Source organism: Balaenoptera ricei, chromosome 3, assembly GCF_028023285.1.
Source record: "Balaenoptera ricei isolate mBalRic1 chromosome 3, mBalRic1.hap2, whole genome shotgun sequence".
Lineage (NCBI taxonomy): Eukaryota > Metazoa > Chordata > Mammalia > Artiodactyla > Balaenopteridae > Balaenoptera > Balaenoptera ricei.
Window position 1 is genome coordinate 126684420 of NC_082641.1, and position 12827 is coordinate 126697246.

At 36.7% G+C, this 12827-nt stretch overlaps 1 protein-coding gene across 7 annotated transcripts in view; it reads right to left on the reverse strand.

The window, feature by feature from the left end:
• The window catches only part of CSNK1A1 (casein kinase 1 alpha 1), a 49376-nt gene that overhangs the window by 21209 nt on the left and 15340 nt on the right, over positions 1-12827 (reverse strand). For all 7 annotated transcript variants that reach the window (XR_009502428.1, XR_009502429.1, XM_059917465.1 and 4 more), the window contains exons 3-4: positions 5615-5741; positions 2155-2253 (exon numbers count right to left, since the gene is read on the reverse strand). Coding sequence is in view for 5 of the 7 variants with exons in the window: in XM_059917465.1 (XP_059773448.1) it covers positions 2155-2253; positions 5615-5741 (226 nt within the window). In the remaining 2 variants the exon portion in view is untranslated. The remainder of the gene's footprint in view (positions 1-2154; positions 2254-5614; positions 5742-12827) is intronic.

Sequence of the window (12827 nt, forward strand, 5' to 3'; positions counted from 1 at the left end):
TCTTTAATTTATTAATAAAAAAGGGGGGAATTTGGATCTGCAATCTTTGGTACCACAATCTGCCCTTCCCCTAAAAAAGATTGTACAGGGGAAAAAAATCTTCAGTAAGGAAGAGGTAGAAGGCATTTAGTCACCTTAAAATTTATTTTCGTAAGCATGCAGGGCTGATTACTGGAAGAGATGAGCAAATTCACTACGATTGGAGTGACTACTCCTAAATATCAAATTCAGAACAATTTTCCAAATAAGAAATTTGACTTTAAAAATCAACCTCAAAAGCGCCCCCCACCCCACCAACTCTTTACCCACAAATAGAAAACTACTGGAACAAGCTGACCAAAGAATCCAGTCTCATACAACTGGCATATTTCAAACTACAATACAGAAAACACTAAAAACCAACTACATAAACAAAACACTAATCTAAAATGTTCAAGAACAACATTTAGAATTTGAATCTTAGGTAAAACACTGCACTTCTAACCCTAGGGTCTCTCTGAATCTGTTTAACAGCAAAGAAGCTTCACAATATTCTTTTTAATATCTCTAAAAGAGGATACAAGATTCTAAAAAGGTTTACGTATCACTGGTCAATTTGGATTTCCTAACACAACTATGTGATTAATAAACTATTTTAAAGGGGGGAAAAAAGCAAAGAGGTATTATCTAGGCCATCATTAAATTTAAGACAAAAACCATGTACTGCAATGTCAACATGCAGAACATGGATCTCATGAGGATAATGGCTCTTTAGCAGGAAGAAAATGGCAAGAAAAGGGCTGGGAAATGGTCAAAAGATTAGGGTCATACTGACAAAATTGCCCCCCAAAATTAAGACTAGTAATTTTTCAATTAAATTACCAGGTTTTATAGTAACAATTAAGAACCTGGATGCTTCAAAGAGAGAAGCCACATAACATTAAAAAAAAAAAAAAAAGATGCAATTGGGAATGGCAAGAAAGGTTGTATGTAGATTTAAACACCTTCTATTATTTAAAGCTCAGCTTTCAACAAAAAAATTTAAATTCCTAAAACTTGGTCAGACCAACATTAATGTCTCACGCATTAACAAATAACACCAGTTCTAATGGTAATGGCTCCAAGTTGGCATTCATACAGGCAAACAAAGGTAAACATTTATAGCTAGACCTAAAAACACCAAACATTCCCTAATGGTTTAATAAAACAAATGGGAATGTTCCTTCCAAAAACAAAACAAAACAAAAAACACAAAAAACAAAAAACCCCCAAGTTGTCCTGAAGTTGAGAATTTCTATGAGATCATCAGATCATAACATGCTTAGTGCATTGCCAATGCTGCCTGTCTGCCCGAGCTCAACATTGAATTAATAAATAAAAGCAATTCACTCAGTAAAACTAATCATTGCAGAAAAAATTCAACACAATTAGTTTTTAACTGCAATCATGCGTCACTAGCTAAAACCCAATCACCCCATAAGTTCAACCATTCTGCAGCCCCCAATGAACACTAATTTCATTGTATGTATGTTCATTTCACTTGTCTACACTTTCCTTTGAAAAGGAGAGAAGAGGGGTGGAGACCCCACCCAACTTGGCACCCAAATAAGAAACTGTCAACTACTTTTGAAGCAGGCCCAAAAGTTATCCTTTTGAATACACAAATCCAAGGACTGAAGAATTCTCATTATCAACCATGCTTAGTCAGCAAATGTTAACGCCATGGTGACAGATGGGTCAGTGGTTCCCACGCTGGCACAAGCACATATATTACAAAAACCCACACTTCAGAGACAAAGGTTAAAATCTGAGTTTTAGCATTCAGGAAGAAAAGTACATGGGGTTTTGTTTGTTTTTTGTTTGCTAGCTATTCGAATGAATGAAAAATAGATACAACTGTTCAATAGTTAAATAATATAGATGATTACATTTCACTATAAAGCCCTTGGAATTTTATATTTCCATATAAATAACTAACCTTGGTTGGGTAAGTTGGAGAGAATTTATTTCAAGTTATTAAGTTAACAGATTATCCTTCTAGTACAATCTTTTAAAGCAATTATCAATAGCAAATTCAACTTACTATGACTCTTAATTTAAAGACTGAAAGTTCACCAAAGCAATTCTTGAAGTTTTTTACTCTTTGTTCCTTCATGCAAAGAACATGTGACTAACCTTATTACAGTGACGCCCAATACCCATTAAGAAGTTATCTGGTTTAATGTCTCTGTGTATAAAATTCTTTGTATGCACATATTCAATTCTACTGATCATCTGGAAAAAAGGGGAGGAGGAGAGAAAATTAAGTGATTTGTATTAAGTGACAAAAGAAAACATTATTTCTGAATTACTTCAATATGTCAATTATTTTTCAAGATCACAGGTATACTTTATTAACTTTATTGAGAGTTCACAAAGACAGTGCTAGTCAAAATTAAAAAGAAAGGGCAACCAGGCACCGCATTTACCTCTAGACTGATGGATATATAAGCATAAACCAGAAGTGTTCTTTAGGCTTATTCTTTCAATATTAATGATTATAAACATGATAGTAGCAAAACATGACCTGATAGCAAAAAATGGTTTTATTTTTAAATTACAAAAGTAATACATTTAGAATTGTTTCAGTTGTTGTAATAAATTATATAAAGTAAAAGCCAATCCTATGCCCCCTGACGTACCTATATAAAAACAGCCTGCTACTGCCCAGATCTATTTCCATGCTCTTATATACGTACACACATAAACTCACATGTGCTTGGGAGTAAGGGGTGCTGACCAACTGACATTGTAGTTATAAGTTGTTGTTATTGCTTTAAATTGAAATAGAAGCAGTCCACTCACTTTATTCTTGTTCACTTGTTTTTAACTAATTATAACTCAAACATTCCTGGAAGTTGGTACCATACAATGTAAGCATGTAACTTTTTATACAAATGGGGACATACACACGCTGGGTTTCCTTTCTTGCATGCTTTTTGGACTCTCCTATGATTTTTCTCCATACTTCTATGATCATATTCCAAAACTGAATAATAAACATGCCATTCTAACAAGCTTTTCTTAATTTCTTGGAAATTCTGCCTCGTCAAGTGGTATGGTCTTAGCATTCTTTTTTTTTTTAAATTAATTAATTAATTAATTTATTTATTTATGGCTGTGCTGAGTCTTCGTTTCTGTGCGAGGGCTTTCTCTAGTTGCAGCAAGTGGGGGCCACTCTTCATCGCGATGTGCGGGCCTCTCACTATTGCGGCCTCTCTTGTTGCGGAGCACAGGCTCCAGACACGCAGGCTCAGTAATTGTGGCTCACGGGCCCAGTTGCTCCGTGGCATGTGGGATCCTCCCAGACCAGGGCTCGAACCCGTGTCCCCTGCATTGGCAGGCAGACTCCCAACCACTGCGCCACCAGGGAAGCCCTTAGCATTCTTTTTAATGGCTATAAATATTCTACGGCACAGATGGAAGTACTCCCCAATTATCCCCTAACTCACGGTATTCCCATTATTTCCAATATTCTCCCACCATAAACAATAATGCTATTAATAATACTTAAATATATCCTTACCTACTAGTGCTTTTATTTCTATGGGTTATAAATCCCATACTATTACAGCAGAGTTGCTGGGCTGAAAGGTACGTATTTTTTTCATTTTGATAGGTGCCATCAGACTGCCCTTCAAAATAGCCTATAACAACTCATTTTTTTCAGCAGTAGTGTTCTTTTTCCCACTAGCAAAGTTATTTCAGTTCTTTCTAAATTTTGCCAATTTGACAGGTACTGACCTCGCTTATTTCCCTAACAGTTTGGAAACCTGCTCATTTTTACCGACCTTTTGGATTTAGTACTATTCTATGAACTGTCAATCTATACTCGTCCAGTATTCTTTTGACTTGTTCTTTTCTTGCCAATTTTTAAGAATTCTTTGCATACAACAGACAATCTTTTATCAGTCATTTGTTATGTAAATAGATTTAAATTTTGAAAAATTTGTCTTTTAACTCTCTCTGGCATCTCTTCTATAATAGTTTTAATTTCCAAATTATCAACTATGTCTACCTTTTCTGTAAAATACTTACAAGTTGTATTTGATAGTGTTTTCCATGTGCAAAGGCTGCCAACATTATCTTTCTAACCATATGTTCTTGCTCTTCTAGTAGTATATGTCAGGATTCTATTTTTTACTTGGCCTCATTTTCTCTAGAGCTTTTATCACCATGGATATACAGATTCTAAATCTTACTCCTCTACCTTGGCAAATGTCTTTTGAAGCCAAATTGTAATCTCTGGCTTAAACTATTCATACTCTCAAGGAAGTAGATGTATACAATGTTCAAATAGCATCTTTAGGTACAGCAGCAACTCATATATTAAAGAAGTAAAACAAAACCGCTGGCTCACTTATGTACATATTTGTCCTAGCTAAGTAATACCCATAATTAAACTATGAGTATTAACTCACAGGGGAAAGGTGGGGCAAAAGACAAATTAATAGCACAAACTACAGACTACTTCAAGTGTTGCCTGTCATCTACAGAGCAAGACTCAGCTGTTTCCTTCTTAAACAAATGCTTTCCTGCAACCCCCTTTCCTAAATTACATTCTTTCTCTGATGTTACTAGTGTATCCAATATATAGACTTCTATGACAGAACCCTTCCATTTTTCTCCACTAAACTCTATGCTCCTAATGGGAAGAGACTAGTTCTTATTCTTCTTTGTACATCCCAGTGTTAAGTACAATGGCAGGCCCTGAATAAATGTTCACTGTATGAATGCCTACGTGTTACTGAGCCTACAGAATACAAACTCTTTTATTAAGATTCATTCACATGTCATATTAAGAGGTTTTAATCATAAATTCCTTGACATTTACCTATTATCGTTGACCATATTATCTGTTTCCTCAAGGCTTGTTTCTAACCCTATTATTCCCCATCTTAAAATTCTTTAAAACTAATTTTCTTTTTTATTTCCTTTAGTTCAAAAAAATCTAATCTTTGGCTTTAAAACAATTTCATCTAATCTCCAGCCAATGAATAAATCTAATTCATGACATAAAAATTTCCCTGGTTTTGTTTAACTATTACCAATGGCCGAGAATCCTTTACTTCAAGAGCATCTACCTGGTCAAAAATTATTCCTTAAATTACTTCAGTACCTTATTTTCCTCAAAAATACACCTTTCATAAGGATTCAACACGTAATACATAGCATTCAATTTGCTTAATTTAAACAAAATTTCAATATATACATATTTATCTATATTTATATACACACATACACTCCAAATCCTTTCTTCAAACAAAATCTTATAAGGAAACCTGCTATATTCAACACTAAAACAAATACACTCTATCTGATGGGAGCAGCTTGAAAACTCCTAGTCTACAGGTGAGTAATAAACTAGTATAATCCGTTTTTGTCCTATACCCATGAGAAAACATCTATCTACAAGTCATATTAGAGTAATACACTTGAATGACTATACCTTACTATGGATCTTTTTTTGCTGATCCAAACGTTAAACGTGACACACAGGACTATAATACTCTGGTTTACACACATTTAAATTATAGTTAAGTAGTTGTAAACAGTAGTATTTCTTAGTTTTTATTCTCATAAAAGTTTCACATACCTGGTCAGCTAACATAAGTACAGTTTTCATTGTGAACCTTCTTGAACAGAAATTGAAGAGGTCTTCAAGGCTGGGTCCAAGAAGATCCATGACTAGCACATTGTAGTCTTTTTCCTGACCATACCACCTAATAAAATGAAAGGGGGAAAAGGGAGGGCATTATAAAAAGCTGATTACCACTTAACATCACCAAGTTTTAAAAAAATTTGAATAAGATAGTTTTTCCTCTCTGGTTAAGTTTTATTTAGGGTTAAGTTTTCCACTATTCAGCTGATGAATTCACTGACTGACTACATTGCCCAACACAAGGTAGAGAGATTTTTTCCTGTCAAGCAACCCATTGTCCAATTAAGTCAGTACTTGTGTGGCAGCCTTAACATTCCTCTTAACCAGGGCAGCTGAATTCTATATCCATCCACCACTGATTCCTGAGACCATGGGCAAGTTTCTTAACCTCACCTGGTCTTACTTTTTAACTGAAGAAATGAAGGAGATTCTACTAGTCATTCCAAAATGTTTCAGAAAGCAAAGATCCCTTTTACTATAACTCATGTTCCATTTCCTACCAAGTTGTATTAATAAGGAGTCACATTTTTGTTTAGTTCCTGATCACAGAAAACAATCATATTACCACAAAGATGACATTTGCTTTTTACTGGAAGAATCATGCTTTAATTATCCGTTGCTGTATTACTGTGGATATACAATTTGTCCCCAATAACTCTAGGAATATCAACTGCTAATTTCAGAGACTACAAGAACTGGAAGTCACTGCAATAAATGATTTCAAGTTTCTATATGCCTGTAAGTCTGGTAAGGGTAATTTCCTGAAAATAAGCACTACCATTTTTATTTCAAACTTATCTAGATTATGAATTTTGCTTGGGGGACGTCCCTGGAGGTCCAGTGGTTGGTTGGGACTCCGTGCTTCCACTGCAGGGGGCACGGGTTCGATCGCTGGTCAGGGAACTAAGATCTTTTATGCCGTGTGGCACAGCCCCCCACCCCCCAAAAAAAGAAAAAGAAAGGCATTTTGCCATTATTTAAAATGTTAAAAAAAAACAAACAAACAGGAAGTTATTTTAAACCTAGACTGGAGTGATTTCTTTGTTAACTTTAATAAAAAATGATACCTGGATTTACCATTTGAGAAGTTTATGTGTTTTAAAAATATTCATAACAGGGAAAAAAGGCTTAAAAAAATCTGTGTCAAAGGCATTAATGAGTATCAGTTTAGTGGAAAACTGTTCAGTGTTTTTGGTTTGTTTTATAATTTTATTTATTTATTTATTTTTGGCTGCGTCGGGTCTTCACTGCTGCACGTGGGCTTTCTCTAGTTGCAGCGAGCGGGGGCTACACTTCGTTGTGGTGTGTGGGCTTCTCGTTGTGGTGGCTGCTCTTGTTGCGGAGCACGGGCTCTAGGCGCACGGGCTTCAGTAGTTGCGGCTCACGGGCTCTAGAGCACAGGCTCAGTAGTTGTGGCACACGGGCTTAGTTGCTCCGCAGCATGTGGGATCTTCCTGGAGCAGGGATCGAACCCATGTCGCCTTCATTGGCAGGCGGATCCTTAACCACTGCGCCACCAAGGAAGTCCCCTGTTTAGTGTTTTTAGTGCTATTTCTTTTTTAAAATTTTGCTCTAATATGTTATTTTGTTATAAAAGAAAATTAAGACTGAAACTAGAGAATGGGGATTTAGTATCTTAATAACTGTATTTTTCTAGAAAATGCAAAACCAGCTACTTAAGCATGGTCTCATATTCAGATCCAATGAATACGCTCCCTAGAATCTTAATGTAAAAGATCTTAAGGTGACTAGGCTTAAAAAGCTCACATTCCTTCCTACGCTTTTGCTTCAGCTGTTCCCGAGGACTACTACTTCGCACACATGATACACGAATAACTACCATCGAACACACAAAGGAATTCATTTTCACATGTCTTTGCAGAAAAAGGTAGCCTGATGGGGAAAGTTTCTGCTTAACCTTATAGAGATTGTGCCCACTAGCCTAAGAAAAGCAACAGATGTACCAATCTGCTAATGGCAGAGTTGATCTGTCCTTATTGCATCTAAAACTATGTTCAAAGCTGCTGCAATTATCCCTTTTCAATCCTTTATTTTCCATATAGGAATTCAACACCCTTCACATACATTCCAACATTTATCAACACTTGAAAGAAAATCTCACAGTGGTGGGTTTAAGAATCTGCCTTCCAATGCAGGGGACACGGGTTTGATCCCTGGTCGGGGAACTAAGATCCCACATGCCACGGGGCAACTAAGCCTGCGTGCCACAACTACTGAGCCCATGTGCCACAACTACTGAGCCCTTGCACCACAAATAGACAGAAGCCCGTGAGCAGAAATGAAGAGCCCGCTCGCCACAATGAAAGATCCCACGTGCCACGAGTAAGACCCGACACAGCCAAATAAATAAATATTTAAAAAAAAGGATAAGTGATGAACAAAGTGAATAGGTTATTTCTCCTTTCCTGATTCCTCTGTTTTGTTTTCCTTCTGTTTTTTCTTCTTTCTTTACTTAATGGCAGAGGCAAATCTGTGCTAGGAAGCTGTCAGAAACCTCAAAGCCATTCCTTGCCATTATAAACATCCAATACTAAGAATTATGGCAAATTTTTAATATAAAAATCTAATTTATCTAGGTTTTAAAGAAAAATAAATGATTCTATACAAAAACACCAAATCCAGAAAGAGCTAAGGCAGTGATGGGAAGTCACTAAAAATCAAAGGCAAAAGAGAAAGCACAAATCAACTCTCATAAGACTACATCTCATGTCTACATCAACAAATTTGTACCAATGGCTCCCTAACAAAATTACAATAAAGTGAATTTTACAACCATCCAACCCAAACTACAAACTTGAAATGTCAAAGGCACTAATTCATACTTCACATCTTCATGCAATCACACAATTTCATAAAGCACTTTGTGGGAAGTCATATGTAAAGTAAGCCTTTAACAGAATACTCTCATAATAATTAGAAACAAGGGGGAATTAGATGAATTCGGAAACACACTTAAAAAAAACCAAACAAGTTATTAGGCATTTTTCTCCTTATTGCTTAAGTGTATGAGTTTAAGACACAGCCCCTATTCTCAGTATCAAGAAGACAATCCATAAAAAAACAACTAAAACATAAATGATTCAAAGGCATTTTCCTCCATGGTGCAACTACAGCACTTCTAAAATAATTAGGTCTTTCCACTTAGAAATTGGTATGCTTAGAAATTGGTATTATAACTCCTTAAACCTAAGTGACAGGTGTTTCTTTCATTCTTCCTTTTGATCTCAAGGAATATATAACTTATTTCTCTAAACCTAACACCTCACACCCTCCCCATCTGTGCTTTCCACCTGTGTAACCCATCCCGACATTATTACACACAGATTAGGAGCCAGGAACAGCCTTCTGCTTATCCAAATCCTACTTACTCAGTTTCTACCTTCACCTCCACGTTTTCCACTTTTATTCTGCAAGCTGCTAACTCTCCATTTTCAATTGCAACATCCTAATACCCAGCTGCCAAAGAAATCTTCCTTAAGTAGCCTATCCCACATTGGTCTCCCGTTTCACAGAATTCCTATAGCCACTGACTACTGCTAATATCCAAGATCTAACCCCTTGACAATACAAATATTCAGGTACTGTTACTTTGGCATTTCTCTCTCTACACCTGTAAGATAAAACTTACTGTTTGTCTTATGTCTTCATAGAACCTGGGTAATGAGCAAGCACTAAGCTGATTCTCTGAGATCATTTAAGTTTGCAGACAATCTGAAACCCACAAACATGAAAACCTCACTCCTATTCTCCACTTTCTAGGTGCCTTCAACCAGAAACTCAGGTCTTATCTTTAGACATTTTTCAACGTAAGCAGCAATGTGTTGCTACTAAGTACACTATGGTAAAGTAATGTGCACACTGTAGGTAACTCAGATACTTATGAAATTAAAAACAAACTGGTTTGATTTGGACCTTATTCTTCCTAATAGTTTCAAAAGATGCAGAAGAATCAAGTAATTTAATGGATGAAAGTTAAAAAAAAAGGGGGGCAGGGTCTCGTTTACTATTTGTTTGTTTCAAATCAATGTCTTCAGACTTAGTGTTGCCTGACCAATCAAGGAAGTAGGCCAAGGAATGAGCTCGCAACTTAGAAAACCATCATTTCTTACTGAGAGCATAAAAAAGGTACCTTAAGGTCTGAAGAAGATGCTAAGAGAAGGCAAGGTCCATCTCTCTGATCTTATTTCCTTCCTCTAAACCCATATCCAAACTAATTCTAGTTAAAAAATTAAGAAACAGATAAAAAGCACAAGCCTAAGATAATACATGCACAAGTCAACGGGGCTGACCAAAAAATGCTAACAGAATTCAGAAAAAGCAAACGATCAGTGGGAACTACAACTGTCCAAAGAAAGAAACCTAGTGAAAATGGTCTGTTAACAGTCAGATCCTGAAGGAGGGATAATATTTTGATATGTAAGGTAGAAAAAAGATGTGCTAAGGGCTTCCCTGGTGGTGCAGTGGTTAAGAATCCACCCGCCAATGCAGGGGACACGGGTTCGAGCCCTGGTCCAGGAAGATCCCACATGCCACAGAGCAGCTAAGCCTGTGTGCCACAACTACTGAGCCTGTGCTCTAGAGCCCGCGAATCACAACTACTGAAGCCCGTGCACCACAACGAAGAGTAGCCCCCGCTCGCCGCAACTAGAGAAACCCCATGTGCAGCAACGAAGACCCAACACAGCCAAAAAAAAAAAAAAAGAGATGTCCTAGGCAGAGGCAAGAATAGACCATGGGCTCGCACAAAGGGGCGAATCAAAGTGACTGATAGTTTGGGGCTATATTATAGACTCTTGAATACCAGGCTAATGTGCTTTAAATTCTATAGATAACTGAGGAATTATCAGTAGAGTATGGCTGGGACATAATATAATTAAGTATTAAGAGCTGGCCTTGGTATCGGTATGCAATATGGAAACTGGGGAGTAGGGGAAGGAGTGACAATGACATGAGAACCAGTTAGAAGAGTTATAGCTGAAGATGTGGAGCTAGAGGTTTCTTTTCTCTAATAAATCTCGATGAAAATGGAAATACCTTAGAAAAGAAATAAAATGACTGAAATGAAATATTTTAGGTATTGCTATGAGACCCAAGGACTTCCAAGAACAGTAAATCAGTGTAATTATCGTAAATACTCAGTTCAGATTAAAGGACTTAAATATGCCCATCCCTATGACTGTAACAATAACAACAAAAAAAAGAACATTTGTTTAACATAGGTCTTCCCCCTCTGACTTGATTGGTGACAGTTAATTTTATGCATCAACCCGACTGGGCTAAGGGATTCTGAAATAGCTGATAAAACATAAAACAGTATGTGAAAGTATCTCCAGAAGAGATCAGCATCTGAATGACAGGCTAAGTAAAGAAAATCACCCTCCCTAAAGTGGGGTACCTGAACAGAATAAAAAGGCAAAGGAAGAGAAATTTCCCTTTCTGCTAGAGCTGCAACATTCATCTTCCATCTTCTGCTCTAGGACATCCGTGCTTCTGGTTTTCAGACCTTAGGACTCAAACTGGGACGTAAATCATTGGCTCCCCTGGTCTCAGGCCTTTAGGCTTGATCCAGAACTACACTGCTGGTTTTCCTGGGCTTCCAGCTTAGAGACCACAAGTCATGGGACTTTTTTTTTTTGAATTTTATTTTTTATACAGCAGGTTCTTATTAGTTATCTATTTTATACATATTAGTGTATATACGTCAATCAAAATCTCCCAATTCATCCCACAACCACCACTCCCCCAGCCACTTTACCCCCTTGGTGTCCACATGTTTGTTCTCTACATCTGTGTCTCTATTTCTGCCCTGCAAAGCGGTTCATCTGTACCATTTTTCTAGGTTCCACATATATGTGTTAATACACGATATTTGTTTTTCTCTTTCTGACTTACTTCACTCTGTATGACAGTCTCTAGATCCATCCACGTCTCTACAAATGACCCAATTTCGTTCCTTTTTGTGGCTGAGTAATATTCCATTGTATATATGTACCACATCTTCTTTATCCATTCGTCTGTCGATGGGCATTTAGTTTGCTTCCAGGTCATGGGACTTCTTAGCATCCATAATTGTGTGAGCAAATCCCTCATAATAAATCTCTTTCTGTCTACCTATAAATATATCTCGTTTTATTGCTCTTTGCAGGTATCATGTTTTTTACAAACTGTGGCAACCCTGCCTTGAACAAATCCATCGGCACCATTTTTCCAACAGTATATGCTCACTTTGTGTCTGTCACATTTTCATTATTTTTATATTTGTTATTATTATATTTGTTATGGTGATGATCTGTGATCTTTATTTTTGATGTTATTATTGCAAAAAGTTACCACTCGCTGAAAGCACAGATGATGGTTAGCACTTTTTGGCAATAAAGTATTTTTAAATTAAGGTAGGTACAATTTTTTTGGACATAATGCTATTGCACACCTAATAGACTACAGTATAGTGTAAACATAATTTTTAATGCACTGGGAAACCAAAAAATTCATGTGACTTTGCTTTATTGTGGTATTCTGGAACTGAACCCAAAATAACTCTGAGGTATGCCTGTATATATGATCCATCAGTTCTATTTCTTTGGAGAATCCTAGTATAATAGGGGCAGCCATTTTATGTCTTGTTCACAACTCTATATACCCAGCATCCAGCACAATGCCTTACATGCAGGAAATGCTCAGTAACATTTGCTGAATTAAAGAATAAAAAGCTGTATTAGAGGTTTTTACCAGGCTAGGGCATGCCTGACGTGGCAGATGAGGAAAACAAAAATACTCCCTGTACCGAAAGTATAAAGTCATCAGGAAGTATCTATTCATCTTTGATTCAAATAAGCCAAATAATTATAAAAGTTTAGAAGTGACAGTCGTAACAGATAAATGTCTTTTCCTATGCCATTTATCTTCCCATCTTTAGATTATTAATGTCAGAGTCTTCACCGAACTAAAAGTATGAGCACTGAATCAGTGCTGTAATATACCCATTTTCATAGCATCTACATTCTCAAGACACTGTATCTCAAACTTAGTCTCTTGCCAACTTATCATCATCCAACTTTTATGTTCCTTTTTATGAGGGTAGAACTTAAGGACCTGGTCTAGTACAATCTCGCGCAACTCTAAGAAC